This window comes from Lepidothrix coronata, unplaced genomic scaffold (genome assembly GCF_001604755.1).
Source record: "Lepidothrix coronata isolate B3197 unplaced genomic scaffold, Lepidothrix_coronata-1.0 Scaffold83, whole genome shotgun sequence".
NCBI lineage: Eukaryota > Metazoa > Chordata > Aves > Passeriformes > Pipridae > Lepidothrix > Lepidothrix coronata.
In genome coordinates, this window is record NW_016690263.1 from 1,111,114 (window position 1) to 1,130,651 (window position 19,538).

At 36.0% G+C, this 19,538-nt stretch overlaps 1 protein-coding gene across 14 annotated transcripts in view; it reads right to left on the minus strand.

Moving 5' to 3' along the window:
• Positions 1-460: 460 nt before the first annotated feature.
• AKAP6 (A-kinase anchoring protein 6) overlaps positions 461-19,538 on the minus strand; it is a 272,060-nt gene continuing 252,982 nt past the window's right edge. For 8 of the 14 annotated variants that reach the window (XM_017820450.1, XM_017820445.1, XM_017820447.1 and 5 more), the window contains 2 exons: positions 6,550-10,013; positions 461-1,441 (listed from right to left, as the gene is read on the minus strand). In XM_017820450.1, coding sequence (XP_017675939.1) covers positions 6,591-10,013 — 3,423 coding nt within the window. In that variant the 3' untranslated portion in view covers positions 461-1,441; positions 6,550-6,590. Of the gene's footprint in view, positions 1,442-3,366; positions 6,247-6,549; positions 10,014-19,538 lie in introns of those variants that run through there. The other 6 variants (XM_017820451.1, XM_017820458.1, XM_017820456.1 and 3 more) reach the window with 5 other exon arrangements.

Consider the following 19,538-nt stretch of genomic DNA (forward strand, 5'->3'; position numbering starts at 1 on the left):
ACGGCATCAGAGGGCATTGTTTGTCTTTTGTATTTCCTGACATTCCTTCCTAATAGTGTTTTTAGGAGATGAATGCTGGCTGGCTTTTTTTGGCCACACAATGTAGTTTTAGCACAAGATAAAAACACTTAAAAGGTACAGTCTAAGTCATGGAAACAGCCAATTGTTACAGTGGAGAGAGCTTATTCAATATCAATATATAAATGAATGAAATTTTATGAATTGGACAATAAACTGTTACTGATAAACAAAGAAAAGATCCACTATAAAATACTATATATATTACTAAATGTTTGTGTCTCCTTGTTAGGCCCCAAAGACCTGCAGAATCTTTAATGACAAAGTTCTTTACCTCTGAGCCAAGTAATACAAATTTTCACCAGTCATGGAGTTGCATATTTCTAGGAAATATTTGAAAAGAAAATCATGTTCTTCTTAATTTTGATAAAGCATTCTGTTCTTGGAACGCAGGTAAAACAGATCACCAGTTCTGCTTTTTTTTCCCCAATAAACTATGTTTATTATGCCAATTCTAATTACCATGCAATCTAATGGTTTTAAGGCTTATAATTTCCACATCACTGGACATCACAAACATGAAAGCATTTTATACTGTCATTATACACCAATGTTTGCAGTTGGTTATACATATATACAGAAATTATTCACACATCTTAACCTTGCTATTTCCTCCTTTCAAGCCAACCTAATTTTACCGTGAAAGCAGCTTTTTAATAAATGGTATAAGAAATACAGCAAGGCACACATTTTTTAAAAACTTTTTTTCTCAATACCACCTCAAGAAGCATAAAAACCCAAAATATTGTACTTGATTCAGTAGAATGTCAACAGTTTCTAATATACAACACCATGTAGTTGTTTCTTGAAGTGTTGCATAGATTAAATTTTTAAATTAAATAAATAAAATGCCATTTATTTTAATTGCTTAATTCCTATTCAATCAGGAGGACTAATGACTTCTTTTTGCTGCAATCCAACAAAACTGTCACTTAAGAAGTAAAATAGTTTCAATAAACTTATGCATTACACAGATAAATATTAAATTTGATACATAAAATAGAAGAGCACTGACAGGTACAATTCTGAAAAGAGGAACCAGACTGATCATGAATTCTGCAGAATTTCAAAGAACAGAATCAGTGATAAGTAGTAGAGGAGCATTCAATTTAGGAAGGGGAGGTTATTAGAGGTAGCTTGCGAGAGGAATCCATATGAAAGCAAATGGCCTTGCTACAATGCAAAATGATCACTGACATTGGACTAGCATACTCAGCCTGATCACAAAGCCAACATGGACAAATCACATTTGGAAAGAAAATTTATCTTGGGAGTCAGTGTAATGAAAGGCAGTGATACAATGGAATTGAAGGTCATCCCAGGGTTTACAGGATGAACCTGCACCTGAATTGCAGCCCAGTTTCTAAAAGGAAACAAAAAAGTAATAGTAGGTTACAGAAAATGAAGTTTTATTTGCAAAACATAGGTCTTCCAGAACAATCATAGATAGTCATTAAATGGTCATATGCCAGAGCCTTTAATGCAGAAGCATACAGTAGGCAAACAATGACTTTTAACAGCCTGAGGTACAAGTTGGTGTAAAAAATGAACTGATGTAGAAAACTCATTGATTTTCATAAACACTTTGTTTCTAAAGAAACTAGAGTATTCATCACATTTGACTTTTTCCCTGGATCCTGTTCTCATCCTTACCTGTGAACTTACCTTCAGCACACTCAGAAGTGCACCAATCAATGAAAACACAGAAATTTTCAAAAGTTAAGCAACAAAAAGATCTACCCATCAATTATTTTAATATTTGTGCAAACATATATAATAAAATTTCAATGAAGAGGAAAGGATTGTCACATAAGTACTCATGAATAGAACTGCATTTTTAAATTGCAAATAACTATTTAGACACTTCTAGTACCAGTGATGAGCCAAATTTGCATACTATAGAATTATCCAGCTCAGAATATAGGGTTAAACTATTCAGCAAAGAGCACAGGCTTATGATGAGGATTATGAAGAAATAACTGTCAGAATACAGCTCAAAGATTAGTGCAAAGCACATCTCACAGGCATTTCCTAGGAGGCACTCCAGACATGCATTATGTGCCTTCCAAGTTAAGCAGGAATATCTGGATCTATCCAGTGACCTTCTTCTTTGATCTTCTTTGCTGCAACTGACCACCACCCTCCCCATTTAGATGAGAAATACACTTACTTGAAAATAGTAAAAGCTCAACAGTTTGTTTAGATATTAATGAAGAACTGATCTGAATAAAGAGGAAGATTGTATCAAAAGGTATCTACAACTCTGGCATGAGTTGCACATATCTAGACTAAGAAAAGTCTCACTGATGGATTATGACAAGTTTTTCAAAAATTATGTAATTCACAGACAATACAAGACTATCTGGTTTTTTTAGATTTTTTTAAAGTCATCTACTGTAAGGAGCTAAAAAAGTCAGACTGTTTTAAACTCTATAAAGAAACTTCATAGTATTTACTTCCCTATAAAAACTTCCAGGAAATAAAGGATAAGCAAAGATTTAGATTATTCTGGTAGTTCCAGTCTCTAAAAGTAAATTATTACATATTAACTATTGTGTAAACTTGCATATTATTTTTCTCCTGCAGTAAATAATTAACAGTCTTTTGCATTTATGTACCATCTTTTATCTGTGGATCTCAAAATATTTTTAAGTAAGTAAATCATGCTTCATAGGTCCCATGGATCATTATTCTTATTCTTTTTTTGCTAAAGAAACTCAGACAAGGAAGGAATAAGTCATAAAAAAAAAATCTATTGCTGAGCAGGAAACAACAGTCAGGTTTTCTGAGCACCAGTCCTGGGTTTCTCCTGGTAATGGTAAGTGGCAGGATATTCTAGCTAACATTGCAGCACTGTCAGATAAAATCAATTTAGGTTTCTTAGTCCAAGTAAATGATATTTTCCCTAAATTAAGTTAAAACTTAAATTACAGAAGGAAGGAAATAGCTTTTGGACTTACTTGTAGGAACTAACAGATTACATATAGAATTCTAAGGTGTCCTCTAGAAAAGACTTTGGACAGAACACATAAACCTCCTTAATGTATTGATATCTATGCATATTGAATATGCAACTAAAAATTCCCATCCCATTGGTGAGTCATAGGTCACAGTGACAGCAGAAGATCACCTGATTTCACGTACAGAAAGATAGTTCTTTCAAGGTGACCCCTCATTGAGAAATAAAGTCAGCATAGCTTTATGAGCACCTCTGTTGAAGATCTCCGTGTTGGCTCATCTCAGAGACTAGTCAGTGCTGACAGAGATATTTTTGAGCCTGCCTATATAATTGTTATAATTTTCCCACAATGGTCTTTTTTAATTATTTTTTTTTTTGGTAGCACACTACTAAATAACAGCACTGCAATATTTGGCAAAAATATTTATTCACTACTCGTTTTATTCTTCTGTACAGCCAAAGTAAATACTGAAACAGTACAAAATCAACCTACATTTGAAATCATGCCTTTTTCAACTTTGAATTCTCGGTATGCTTTTAAGGTACACATATACTATAGATTATTTTTCTCTAAGTATTGCAGCTACACATGGAATTACACATTTAAATGAGCTTACAGCACAGGTGCTACAGGGAAAATAATGGTGTTTGCCATTTATCTTTCAAATTAAATAATGTGTTTTTAAATAGTAACTTTTTTCATAATACACTTATGGGAACAACATTTATCTGTCACATTTTAAAAGATGTATTAGTAATAAATGTAAATTACCTTTGGAAAATCAGTAATTAGCCTCATCAAAAAATAAACAATCTGCCACCAAAAAGATAATCTTTAGCATAGTTAAGTATAATAACTGTTATTTGAATAAGTTAACAAATTAGGATAGATTGCTTCTGTAATTCATTCCCCATAGCATGAGAGATGAAGTTAAAACATCAAGCTTGTGAATGGGGGAAGGGAGCTCAGACTTTAGTGAAACCAAACCTAGCAGCTCATATTTTCGTTATTTGTGTGCCTGAGATACACTATATGTATTCCAAACTTCACTATTGGGAATAATACAGAACAGAATTTCCATGGAAGCAATGCTATATGTACCAGTTAAGAAACCAGTGTATCTTCCTAAATATAAAAAGTGGGATGTAGCGTGAAGGGTTTGTTAGCTTCAAATTAATTTGTCAACTGCCAGGCAAAAATTGGAAACTATAACCTAACCATATTAAATTGTTGCATACAAATTCTGCATTACATTTTATTGCATTGTGGGGCATTTATTAATAACTCTATCCTCTGTGTCCTCACACCAACTGCACATTGTCATATCCCAGTCTTATGAAAGAAAAAACTGGCTACCATGCAAGTAACTATGAAGTTCTGAAAAGTGAGGAAAGGTTTATACAAGTATTTTGAGATCCTCAGAGGAAAAGTACTAATGAATTGAAAAGATGTTATTATCTTCATCAGTGAAAGAATGAGAACAAGAATAAAATCACACTCACTCTAGCAAGTAGTCTTCCTCAAATCAATATTATAAAAATAAGTGAAAAAAATAAGAAAACTAATAAACCAGTAATTTAGGAAAGCTTATGTTTACATAATTATCACTTATCAACCTCAGACTTTTGTCAGCATCTCAATTTCCAAATAGAAGCTTCTATATACATATAATCCATTTAATGTGATTCTAGAATACATTGTATCATTTATGAGTTTTGTAATTCCTAGTTGATTTCCAGTGCTTCTCCGGTTGTTTGGATGTGTCCAAGTATTAACCTAATTGACAATCAGCAGGTCATGGTAGACTATTTCAAGGCCATTCCAGAAATATCCTCTTTGCTATGATGTTCCAAGACAATGCATTAGTCAAATAGATATGCGTTGAGATAGTGGCAAGCTGTAGACTCTTGCTGTCATAACCTAAAGGCTTTGCTAGATATATTTTTACATATGTGAATGTGCAAATACTGGGTAAACCACCAATATATGTAAATGAAAAGCCCAAAGCGTAGTAATATACCATAGCAAAATCAGGAGATGTGGGAGTTAGATACCTAAGAGCAGAAAAACAATCTGTATAAACAGGACAAGATACTCTGCTACAGCTATGCAGTTGCAATAGGAGAGCACTAGTGGTTTCAGTGGGCAGTGATGAATAACAGCCTTTTCTCCTAGCGACATTGAGGAATCATAGCATAACTTAGGTTGGAAGGAAACTTGAACGTCAGCTGGCCCAACCTCCTGCTGAAGGAAGGGCTATTTTCAAAGGTAGACAAGATTATTCAGGGACATGTCCACTCGAATTTTGAAAATCTCCATGGATGGAGATTCCAGAATTTCCCAGGGAAACCTGGTCCCATGCTTAGCCTTTCTACAGCTTCTGGCAAGCAGCGGCATTTGGAATTGGATTGGCATTTGGAGTTGCCATACTGGCTGTGGTCTACTAGAAGAGTGTTTCCAAAGACTAATGGCATTCCATGTAGCTATGCTGGCTTTTGCCACGGAACCACTAGTGAGATTCACAGCAGCAGTGCTACATGCTAGGAACTGATTCAAAAGTTGCTTTGTAGATCTTCTTCTGTTGTTAAATGTGTAGTAATAGTTGAGCATTTATGTGAGGTCAGAAACTCCAGATCTGAACCACTTTCAAATTTTGGAAGAGACTAGGTCCACCTTTTCATCTTGGGTTCCACCATCTTATTTATGTTTTAAAATGCTTACCACAAAATAGAACCAAAGCTTGCAGTAAGCTGTGTGGCTATGAGTTTCCATCTGCTTTGGTATTCAGGTCTTTATTCTACACTACCCCCACACTATACTCTTTAATGATGCTGCAAAGATTTCTTGTTATCACAACCTCAGCTTTTGTTCTAACATTGTGTTGTAATAATTGGGTTCTTAATAATGGCCTACTGAATTTGAATCATGGTAAACTGACATCCAGAGATGACTTATTATCTCTCTTATTCTCCAGTATGCTTAGCCATTCTTCTTGTTTTGTCTGCAAATATTGTAGAACTCCAACTCGCTAGGCACCCAAAATTCTTGTAGGACTGCAGGTTCAGCTTCATCAAGTGCTTTTGAACCCCTCCCAAGGCCGGCTTACTGTGTAGAAGAGCATCAATGAGTGGAGCTTGTTTCTGGTTCCACAGCTCAGTTGAGGAGGGAAGAAGAGCCTGATATATTACTTTTGAAGAATTCCCAAGTTCTGCAAGATAGCAGATTTGTTCCAGATGGGAGCAGCTCCCGTCAATGCAAAGCCAAAGGGCAAAAAGCCATTAGTATTTGCTGCATTTGTTGACTAGTGGCATGTAAATTAGGATTATAGTGTAATCAAAACAAATGATATAGCACTGTAATGAAATAGAAGCCCTGGCTGGCAATTCATCTCCTTTCATTGTACAAAAATGTAAAAAAATTCCCGAAACCTAAGAAAAGCTAAAAAAAAAAAAAAAAACAAAACAAAACAAAACCAAAAAACCAAACAAAGTGCAACTCGTAGAGTACATACCTGTTTCTAGAATAATGTACGTGCCTTGAGATGGTTACATTCTATCTGTGCATATTTATATGTCTTTCCTTATGAAGTTTCAGGAGATTTTCTTCACAAGTAAGAGTTTTTCTGTTCTGATGCAAAACGTCCTTTTTCTGTGAATGGCCAGGCTTTATCTGAAACTCTATAGCTGAAGCCTCTTCAGAAGCAGCAACACATCCTTTGTGCTCTTCAGTTCCAGGTGATTTCCCTGTACTACTCTTTTTAGTGCTAAGCTCTGGAGAATTCTTTTCAAAACTTTCAGTCTGTCCATCTGAAATCAGCAAATCATCATCAGCATTTTTCAAATTGTTTGATGCATTATGTTTGTTAGGATTTGGGACATTGATATTATTGTCATTCCCACATAAAAAAGATAAATCCCTACCTTCAGGTGAACTTTTAACTTCTAATGACTCTGGAGTCACTTCACCTAGTGGCTCTGCAGATGTTTCAGAAATAGGGTTAGAAATAGGTTGCTGCTGCTCAACTTGTGCTTCAGGAGAACCATTAGAAATGGACTGCTGCTGCTCAACCCATTCTTCCTCAGGACAGGCTTCAAAAAAGCATTCAATATTTTCTCTCTCATCTGTGAAGTCCAGTGGCACAGGAGTGCTGCTCTTTTCCTCTATGTATTTGAATACCTCTCCACAGTCACTATCATGAGAAGAAAGTGAAAGGTAAGAATAGAAGTCCCCTTTTCTTAGCTGGATGGGTCTATGAGAGTGTTCTAACACTTTTTCCTTGATCTGTGCTAATGAAGCTGGAGCAGATGACTCACATTCAGGCTGTGACTTACTTTTTAAAGCTGTTGATGCCATGTCTATTATCTCCTTCACAAAATTGTGTACTGAGCCATCCTCCATGGTTTTTTTATCAAAATCAGCAGATTCACAGTTACAGCACAAATCAAGACCATTGGTTGAGGAAATGCATTCTGCTTTACTGGATTTCAGGGTAGCACAGCAATCAGCAAATTTTTCAGTAATGCTTATTCTGTGTTGTTGACCATTAGGTAAGGATGCCTGTAAAGCCGTACCTTGCATGCCTACAGAACTAATTTCTGAGGAAGATTCAAGACAAGGCTTTTTGGCAGGCGAGGAAGCAATAGAGTTATGATCAGGCTGAAGATGACTTTGACATTCTTTTGAAGGGTTTCTGAATCCAGCTGAGGACTGAATAGTCTCTTTACTGTCCATACGTGAATCATCTGAACTGTCTGTAAATGCTTCACAGACACAACCTTCATTTTCAGCTTCTCTAACATCAAGTGATGCATGAGTTTTGGGTGTTGCTGCTATTTTAACAACACCTTCCTTTTGACTGCCAAGAGTATTTTCAACATTGCCATTCTCCATATCATCCACAAGCTGATCCTTCACAACCTGGGAGATGTCTTTCATTGGGTGACTCTTTGTCCCTTTTTCATGATCACATGGTATATTCTTACTATTGCCATTATTTTCTGACATTTTCTGTACTGAACCATTCAATAGTGTTTCAATGCTTAATATATCTGTGGCTTTAGATGTCTCGTTACTAACTTCTTTACTATGTTGAATTTCATCACAGAGGTTACTTTTTCTTTTCTCCCTTGTCAAAGAAAATTTTGGCCTAATCCAGGTTTGGAGTTCATTTTTTATATAATCAAGTCCTGAAATTAAATTGCATTCTTCATAAATATCCTCATCAGTTGCTATACTGGAGTCGTCATCTTCATCTTTGATACCTAGCTCTTCCTCAGTTAAGGTAAGAGTGGAACTTGAAAGCAAATCACTGTCATCTTCATCATCAGTACAAGCAGAAGTGCAGGAGACGTTAACAATCATGCTGACATTGACATCGCTCTCATCAGCTACAGACCTATTAAGATGTTTTCTAAATGATGCATTCGAATCTGGTATTTTATTTCTGTGCAGTACAATGTCTTCAGAGCAGAGAGAAAGATCCTCGCTGCTGCTGAGTTCAGTGAGAGAAGCTGCTGAATCTTCATTGATCGAAGATGCAACATCTAGAGACAGCTGTCCAGTAAAAGACATTTTTTGAGAGCTACTTTGGAGTGTTATATCAGAGATGCTGCGCTTTATCTTTTGATCTGAAGGACTCTGGATATTCTCTAAGCGATTCAAAAGATCTAATGTCCTTTTACTGAGCTCTCCAACAGAATCACTGCTTGCACTTATGTCTCCTGAGCCATGATGACTAAAAAGATCTTCGTTGCTTTTGTAGGAAGTCAGCCAGCTCTCCAAAGAGGTACTTCGCTGAAGACCATCTCCACTTTTAAAAATACCTGAGCTGAATAAATCCCCTACTACAGACAGAGATTCTAATGAAGAACTACGAGATAAAGCTGAAACCAGTCTTGTATTCTCTGTAACAGTTAATTTTCTTACAGTTTCTGCAGATTTACAGCAATTGGGATCTGATTCTCCACAAATACTTGCCAGAGTATGGTCATGAATAAACTCATCTGGTTGTGACTCTACAGACTTATGTTCAGAGTTACCAGGCATTTTATCAAAACAAATGTCATTAAACAAACTACCCTCTGTATGTGTTTTTTCAATTTGTGATTGTTTCATTATCACAGGTAATTTGAATTTGGAGCCTTGAAGATATGAGTAATCATAAAATGTAAACACGTCATGTTTTCCTTGCAATTCTTCTAAAGAAACAGGGTTAGACATGGTAATGCTGTCCAAATCCTCACCATTTTCACTTCCACAACATGCAGAAGGTGCCAACTGGAAATCGTCTGAGAGACTAGCATGGTCTTCTTCATCTTGCTTTATTTTTTGATGTATTACATCATCCACTTGACTTTCCACATGCCCAATTTCAGGATTACTCTGAGTGCTTTCAATATCATTTAGCAAAAAAATTTCTGAATTATTTGTAGTTTCTGTATCACATTCACTCACTATCCCACTCTCACTCTCAGAATGCCTGCTTATGTTTCCACTCTGATATATATAGTTATAAGGTTTTGTCAGTGTGGTCCCCCCTATTAGATCTGGCAGGGATTTGGTAGATGAAAATGATGAGTCTTTACTAAGACTTTTGTTTAAAATGTTAGACTGTGTTACATTGGAGAGTCTGGATGTTTTTTTCAAAAAAGGCATGTGGTTTTTTTCTGATAATTCAATATTATGAAGACTATAGACCTGATAGACATGAGGATTTGGAGGGGAAGCAATGTTGGAACAATAAAGAGGACTTCCACGACTACTGATACTTTCGTCTTCATTCACATCATTATCACCACATTCTCCTGAAGCAGGTTTCTGGTTTAGGTCATCCTTCTTGAGCTCCTGATCAGGATCGCTTAAGTCTTCATGAATACTGATCAGCTTATTGCTTATGTCGGTTTCATCCCATTCTAGTGCATCTTCACTTGGACCATTTAGATCCATCAAACTGGGATCAATAACATTCAGAGGCTCCTGTAAAAGAAAAAGTCAAAGATTAAAAATATTTACAGCTGTACTTTAAATGCTTCCACTGAAATCACGCAAGTAATTTAATAGGAGTAAAGTACATTTTTGGAACAATGATCAGTAATTTTGTTATGTTAATTTTGTTATGTTATCAGTTAATTTTGGTATGTTTGTGTGTGCCATTAAAACAATCAATTAAAATTAAACCTATTGCATTTTGCATGATTTCTTAGTCTTCTCACTTTTTTCCTATTTGCTGTCAAAATATAATAGAGAAATTTGACTTTTATTTAGTAGACTTTAATTGTGCTTAGTCACTCTATATGTAATAAGTTTTAACCATTCTGCAGAACTACATAGGAGTGTGTTAGTAAAAAACATGCAATTATGTTGGATATATGAAAATGTCTCTTAACTAGCTAAAGTTTAAAAGATATAAAGGATTTATTAAAGGATTTTTGAAATGTTTCTAACTTTTGTGTTGTCATCCTTAAAACACAAGACTTGATGAGGTTTTGTTAAAGTTTCTATTTATTCATTACTTACTAAGAAAGCCAGTACTAGTGATCAGTAGGTAGGACTAATGAATGTAAATGTCTTCAGCTGAAAATCAATCAGTCTAATCAAATACTACAAAAATTTCAAATATTGTGTCCTGATACCTTTCTCTGGTAAATAAATAATTGAGCTAAACTTAATTTGCTTTTTTAAAGACTTTTGTAACTTTCTAGTAATATTTGTTATTATTACTCAGAACATACAGTAACAAGAATTATTCCTTCTAAAAACATGTGGGAGAGGAAGAACACCTTGACAGCTTTGCTCACTGAAATGTGATGTGTCAAGTGGCCAACAGCACCAAATCACCTTAAACTCTTCAAATAAGACTGAAGTGGGTGCTGAAAACAAATAAATTTCACTTTATTTTTCTATTTATTGGGAAGCCTCCATTTTAGAGAAGGCTATGCTTATACCTCGTCTTGTAATAGAACTGTTGACTAATGCAGAATTGTTTAGTTTAAACAATCTGAACAGCTGAACAATGATCACTGTATCCAGAAACACAAGCACTTTTTCCAAAAAAACCCCTTTCAACTCTTATCTTTTTCTCTCCCTAGTTTTCTTTGAGCAAGTGTTGTTTTTCAAATACAGCATTGATATCCTGCCATACAGCAACAGCAAATAACAAAAAAAAAACATAAAGTAACTGAAATAAAAGCAGATAAAATGAGGCTTTATTCCAACAAAGTGCAGTTGTGAACAACTTAGTTACTGACTTAGATTCATCAAGACTCGGACAAGACTAATTGTGCAGGGAAAGGCACGTATCTCTGACTTCGATTCTCAGCTGGAAACTCTCTTTGAAGTAGGAACTAAAGCTGCTCAGCCCTTTTGTGAGAAATCATGGGATGTTCTCCAAAAGCTCAAAAGTTAGGACACTGATTTTGGTCATGGGACACTTTGTCAGCCGGAGCATAAGAGACATGAACCAGGTTATCATTCTCTCAGAAAAAACCTTACCTACATGCCGTTCTGAAAAGAAACCTACTTCTCCTGTGTCAATTTGCATAAAACAATTAAATATTAATTCAGTCATAGAGAGATGAGGAAAATTTTTTCCTGCGGTGCTGTGTTCAGCACATTTGAACAGCAAGAGGCACAGGTAGGTCCAAACGTCTGCTGAGTGACTAATTACAGGTATAGGTGGCATTATTTCTATGCAAGACACAAGGCTATACCATCCCGGTATGTCCAGTAAACCAAAGTCTAAAACAATCAAATGACATCAGCAAGAATTATTTTCTCCAAACTGGGCAGAGTAGCTATCCACCATTCAGCAGGGTGATACGATTATTAATTTATTTGATAAAGCAGGGCACTCTCCCTGTAAGATGAATCTGTGTCCTCATACTTCACTGGGCTTAGGTGTAATGTAGGTCTCTGAGTACTACAGCTGTGTTAGAGTATAATAATGGGCAGAAATACAGGTGCCAAAGAATTTTTCCTCCTTAGCAGGTAGGGAGGCCTTTGGCATTTTGTGAATCTGTCATGTCTAATGTTGAAGGCTAGAGTCTCTTTGTGGATCTACCTACCCCAAAGGTTTTATAGAGTACGTTTGTTACAGTCCTTTTTTACCCCCGTGAGATACTGGCTAATGTTAAATTCCCAGGAAAACACCCATTTGCTGGAAAACTATGGCTATCAGAGCAGTTCTGTACATTGCGGAGTTCAGAAATTCTTATTTGGATTTGCATTTACTGTGTTTTCATAATGGCTCTTGGTTGGTTCTTAGTTTCCCATGTGCAGCTGACCCTTAACCAACCTGCAAGTAAAATGCAAGAGAATTACAATAATTAATTTGAAAACCTGTTAGATTAAAATAAAATCAGATAAAATGACTAATTTTCTCTATGGCATGTTTTATGACTCTGTCGAACTCAACATTAGGAAGACATTGCTGTGGAAAGTTTCCTAAACTGCACAATTTTACTGTTTTAAGCTTCTGCCAGCTGCAAGAAGAAATTACTGAAGGCAGGAATTCAGCAGCAGGTTCCAAGGATTTTATGTTCCATAGAATCTGATTTTGTTTCTCAAAACAAAACATTTGGTCCTTATTGGTCAGGAAGATAACCTTCCCCCTGTAAATCAGCACTTGGCTGCCGTGTTTGTTCAGCAAGGCTGATGGACTAAAACAATAAAACATTTAGAGTCGTGACCTCAGCCCATTCATCTTCACTGAGTGCTCCCCACTTCAAAGCCTACTTTTTTGTTCTTCAAATGCACATGCTTTTCTGATGCCTGGTATACACTCAGTTTTGCGGGCAAAGCTATGATGGTAAGGGATTTTATTCTATTTATTTATTTTACTTTCCTTCCGATTGTTAGTTATGCTTGAAAAGACTAACTAACTAAAATAGTCGTTTTACCAACATAGCTTTCTCTCTCCAAGGAACTGACTGAATTGCTATTAGTGAATTACTACTGTTGTTAAGAGCATCATATCCCTTGAAGTAAAACTTTAGTGGTTATCAGCTCCATTGGCAGCCCTTCCCAAGTTCTAACTGAAGCAAATCACCTGGCTTAAGTCACAAACATTATGTATTTGGAATTTTTAATAGGGGTATATATTTTTGCCTTCTTTTTTTACAAAATTTAGTTAACTGCTCAAATAAGAAAGAGGCTTTAGACTTTGAGGTAGTTGTTGGAGAGAGTATACCATTGTCTCTTGAATAAATCTCTGGAGTGAAAAATGGAAGGTGGTGTCACTCCAGCCTGTGTTTGCACTGACAGTAATAGCAACGTAAAAAGCAGGAATCTCTAAGGACTATTTTTATCAGATGTCTCTTTTCAGGATGGTCAGTGGAGAGGTAGGGTGCTGAATAATTAGAGTTATTATGATAGTAATAGATTATTAGGTCTTGCCAGTAGAGTGTTTAAAATTTGCCAAACTGATCCTTTACTTGGTGTTATACAGAGGAGGGCACAACATCGTAAGTATTGAATGGTATCAGAGGTGGATTCTGTTTACTCACTTTACTGGGAAAAAATGATGTTGTTTCTTCTGCTTTGTTTTTCATTTGAAAGAACTGTATAGTATTACACAATGTATCTTTACACAAAGCAAATAAATCCACTGTCATTTCCAATGGGGAAAACTTTACTTTTTAAAGAGCTGAATCAAGTTTTTTATTCTGTTTCACTTAATTAAGAATGTGGTTTTCCTACAGAGTTTGCACTTGCACTCCAAATGATGTTGCCTGGTTCAAGGTATTTGAGCAACTTGGCCTAGTGAAAAGTGTCCCTGTCCATGGCAGGGGAGTTGGAACAAGGTGATGGTTAAGATCCCTTTCAACCCAGGCCATTCTATCATTCTATGATCCTTTCTTGAATTGCAAATATCCAACAAGAAAGAGGTCTATCTTTAAAGAGAATCTTTGAGTGTGCTACAGAGCTTCAGATTTCAATAGGGCTAGCCCCGTATGCTTACTCTTAAGTCCTGGCCTTGCTGAAGTCTGTGACGAAGTATGTTGCAAACATACCACACTGTCTGGCAAAAACTCATTGGATATCAGCCAGTGTAACTGATTGCACTAAATTTCCCAGAATTTAGAAACTTGTTTTTAATATGTGCAACAGTGTGTGAGTACAAATGTATATACAACTTTTCTACAAAATGTGTAGTTTTAAAGTAGGTCAGAGTGGCTCTATCTTATAAAGTCACTAAATACCACTACATCTAGAGAAGATCTTGATGGTCACATGGTTCACAGTAAGAAGAGGCAAATAGTTTTGACCAAGAAAGCAAAAAAAACCCAACCCAACAGTGTAATAAAAACCAAAAGATGCACAATATTAGGCAGATTCCTATTTTTTAAATATTACCACTAGATAAACATTAGGAAGCATTTACTGCAAATAATCAATTAAATTATAGACTCAGAAGAGTGAAAGGTTAAATTAATTTTAAGGTATTTGAAAATGCTGCACTAAGGTGTTTAGCTATTCCTACTTTGAACCCTGAACTATTTTGCTCAGGACAGCATTCTCATTTCAGTGGGATAACTCATGTGAGCATAGCTAGGTGTGCACTTAAATGCTTGTAGAGTTGGTGTTTAATGGCTAAGCAGTTAATCTGCTGACAATGTTAATGGGAAGAAATAAAGTTATTAAGCCAAATAAAGACATTTCTTCAGCCCCAGTGCTCTTTCAGGAAAAGTGTAAAAAATGCACTTTTTCATTTGTTTCCTTTACTAAAATATGGATAGTTTTGCACTTTGTTTTTAAGCAAATTATATTAAACAATGATTTTCTGTTTCAGCTTCATTTGCATGTGCTACTCCAGTACAGATACTTTGTGTTGGTGAAACAGGCCTGTAATGTAACCCCTACGTACTATTATATTTTTTTAAAGGAATTAACATGAAAAAAAGACCTTTTACGGTAATAAATAAAAACTCTGTTCCTCCCTCCCTGCAACTTCTCCTTCAGTTGCTGTGGCCAAATTATCCAAACTCAACTGCACTTAGGGGCCAGGGGAAAAAGAAAAAGAAAGAAAGAAAACCATCCCCCACCTCCAGGAATGCATGCACATTCAAGGAAGACAAAAATGATTTTGTCTTTTGAAAAATGCAAGCATGCCAAGTACTTCTTCTGAGGGAAATAGTCATGTGTACAGTACCACTTCACTTCTGCCTCACTTGAGCTCATTTTCTGAATGGTGTTCTCTATATCATAGTCATCAAAAAAACTATCCCCATTTCCCAACATCAATGTTTTAATATGCATAAGCATTAGCGTACGCATAATATTCCCTGTGCATAATACTGAAGTGACCTATACATTACAATATAATCTCAGAATATATGGAAGCAGCATGATTTATCACAGATCATAATCTCTTACTGCATTTTACAAATATTATTGCCTCTCCCGATGAAATTATACCCTCAGTCCTGCACATGCAGAACTCCTCTGTTAGGGTTCACGTATGCTTATGGCTAGTGCCAGGGTCCTACACGGGTGGTCGAATGGACAGATTCCTGTACCATAGGAAGGACACTGACTTTGCCTCTGCTCTCTGCAGTCACAGATGTCACCTGCAAGGGTCTCAGTGCAAGCTGAGAACAACTCAGGTTCCACCATTGCTCAAGTCTTTATGATGATGTTTGAAGTTCTCTGATAATGCTCAGAAATAACAGTCTAGAGAATAGTATTTCAATATGCAGGTTTTAAAACAGGTAATTTTCTTTATCATAAGAGCTGCTTTGTGGGTACATCTTCTAAGCAACAGATAAAATAACTACAGTGACATGTTAAGAGGATGCCCAAGTGGTTTAAAAGTCAGAGAAATTGGTTGTTCTCTAAGCATTCTTTTGCTATTTAAATGTCACTTGATAATTCTAGGTAACACCCTGGGGTCAGTCATGCCTACTCATGAGTCTTATGAGGGTTTTCTAACTTCCCTGTTAAGTTTCTTGCACTACCAGATGGACAAAAGAAAGAGTGGAAGGCTCCAGCTGCTCCATCACACTCTAGTCGGTGTGTACAAGCCAGGCTGAAACAGAAGGTGAGTCATGTCAGCAGAAGGCCTGTGGGAACTAACTTCTATCACAGATAAAGACAAAAGCAGGGACTCAACAAGTTCAGTCCCTTCACTGTGTCCAGAGTATCACTGCTAATGCTCCACCCATTATCTGTTTTCCATCCTCTATGGAAACACCATATCCTCATATGGCTTTCTAACATCTCTGGTTCTCATCTGCTGAAGAAGCCCCTTAAATGTTACTAGAAAGAAGAAGATCATCTATAACATTTTTATACTGAATAATATTGTCATCCAAATAGGTTTACAATCCCAGATCTATATTCCAAATTATGTATTTGGGCTTTTTTTTTTTTATTTTTTGGGATGAGAAAGCCTGGCTACATGGCATATTTTACTGACTGTTGTTTTTACTGCTTTGTAGCTTTCTTTTCATCTGTCAAGAGGTTACATGACAGGATTTTTTGCCCTTGAATGTCATTTCGATCTCACCTTTACTTCAGAGAAATATATGATTTTCTTTGTTCAAGAATCCAGCACAAGCCCTTTGAGAAACTCTTAGAAAAACATTCCTAGTTTTATCTAAACCCAAAATGTTGCCATGCACACCTAGTTCAGAACAGAACAAATCCTTGCAATCTACCCCAGATACATGCCCATGCAAGTTGGTGGGAGTTCATCCATGCCAAGTTTCAGAATTTGACCAAATCAAAGATAATTCTTTATGGTTAAGACAAAATATCTATGAAAACCAGGAAATATGTGGAACACATGTATTGATGGCAAATCAACTGCAGTTAGATGCTCTTGAACAAAGTTGTATTAGCAAAGCTACAGTAGCACAATAAAATCACTATTCCCTTGTCCTTGTACTAGTTAAGAGGTCTGCATACTGATTAAGAATACTTTAAATATAGTATCATTTACATTGGAACTGGTAGTGCTTTAACAGTGTACTCTCAGTTAAACCAGAACAACTCAGTGGACACTATGAATGGACTTAGTAGACACAATAGTCATCTCCAACCTACAACAGGCACATCAGGACACCTGGAATCACAGCACTTTTAAGAGCTTTGTTTCAACAGAAATGAGTGTGTGTGGAAAACACTAAAAAGTGAGAGTCACTACAAAAACAGATAGATATAAGGTGCAAAAGAGCAGGACATAAGTCCTTGGGAGCTCGACCTTAAAAGAAACCTAGAAAGAAAGTTTTCTCACTAAGGACTGGAAGAAAGAGGCTTGAATTTCTAAATAAAAATTCTTCCTGTATACTGGAAAGGGAGACTTTATCTATTATTTATGAATAACAGGACTGCATGAAAAATATCTGTCTCTATCATCATTTTCTTCTCCTCCTGAATCAGTTGAGAGACCACCAAATTTAGCCTAATTCATGTTATCAAAGAGAACAGACTCTTTTCCCCCTTATTTAAATTTTCAACACAATTCCTTTGTAATCTCAGTGCAGGCACTTCCTGAAGTCATTGATTCACCATCTGTAAATTTGGGATATTGACTAGGGGGAAGTTAATAAGCGGGTATTGTTAAGTCAAAGGCTAGAAGAATACTGCATATCATAAGTACTTGCACAGTCTGCCTAACTGTGGATTTCCAAGTGTTAAGTTAAACACCACAGTTGTCAATAAATGGCAGAGAGTTCTGGTGATGAATCAAAATTACAATGGTAAGCACCTTGAGACTACAACAGTGCAACTGCTCCTTGCCATTACAAGTCCATATCTAAGAAAAGCTGCTTTTCAAGTGTTGCAATATAGAAACACTGGCCTCATCTCCAAATATAAGAGATCTTTAGGCAGGGCAGAGCTCTCACTAAGATCATCTCATCCTTGAAGTACCAGATTTTTTTCTTGTCTCCATCTCTGGTAAGTCATTATGTTTATAGCTTTCTCTAGATGCTAACACAGCTCTGGAGCTGGCTGGAAAAAAAAGGAATGGAATTTTCAGTTTAAGCTAGTTAATTGAATAGGTCCTGTGCAATGTCTCAAGTACTGGTATTATGTGCACATTTTTGTTTGGTCACTTGGGAAATTATTTAATATAAGCATACTTTGTAGAAATTCACTTCAAAGAAGACAAAGTAACAACTATATCTTGTTATATTATATATTTGTCTGCCTTAGTTTGACTGAGTACAAAATTACAGTGGGGAGTAGCTCGCCATTATAAAATCACTATTTACCATTATTAAACTTTCTTCTGTTACAGGAGAGTTTATTTTAAATGTTACACAGTTTAAACTTGGGCTCAAATTGAAACATAAACTGAAGATTTAAGTCTATCCACAACGACAATTTTTAGCGCTGGTGAGGCACAAAAGGCCCAATAAATTCAAAGAGTTTACAAATTGGTGCAATAACTGAGGGGCACAGGCTATTAGTATTAACATTATTAGTAGAACTATTGTTAATAAGCAGTAAAGAGCTCAAAGTCTTTCATGCAGCAGCTCAGGTTTGTACTGAAACTGAATGTTTGACATGAACCTTTTGTGTAATGCTTAGAAATTTTGGAAGTTTATGGTACTTAGTTTCACATTGAAACAATAGTTCTCCCCTTTTAAAAATTAAAAAGGATGTTAAGAATAAAGAATCTTTCTGAATTTTTCAGTAAACCTGTTGGATGAACTGTGACTCCATAAAGCTTAGGAACTCATTTATTATGTTTGTAGATCAGAGACTGCATTTATTCATAAAGTGAATCTCTAAAACCTAGCTTCCATTACAGCTGTGGGGAGGCCCAGCCTTTCTTCCTTCACTTGAGAAGGTGAAGCTCAAGAAGATAATTAACCATGAAACAATAAGGAGCCTTGGTGGGTAAGCACTAGTGTGAAAACAGTTACTCCTCACAAAAGAGGGGAAATTAGCTGGCTGGATAAAAAAGGAAGTGTCAGACTGGAAGACTGAAAGGACTGCCAGCATAAGTAGATAGCTCTACGCATCATTAATGCCATTTTTTAACAGTTAAACGTCACTGCTTTCTAAATTTAAATGCACTTAGATGCTATGTGTTAGGGCAGATTAATATGCCATTTTAAAATAATTTCTCTTCAACTTTCTGTTTTCACGTTTCACCAGTTTTAGTTGCCCTTCCCACGTATGAAAAAATCACTGCCTCTTAGTATTGTATTCTTATTTACAAAGCCAATGAAAACAGTGTTCTAAAAAGATTCTGTTGGTCATTGTATTTTACAAACTCATTATTTTATATATATTTTTATGAAGAGAAAATTTTTTTTGATTTTACTGTTTCACAGAGTAAAGACTTATGATATATGTTTCCTTTCAAAACTTCCTTCTACTGAAGCAGCCACATTTTTGGCAGAAATTCAGTTATATGCTATGCCAAAGGAAACAGAATACACAAACACTGCTTAATGCAGCTGGCTAGGTCATTTACATACTACTGCACACACCAGACATGAAGAACTGGATATGGATTAGAGCTACAACGATGACACAAATGGCCTA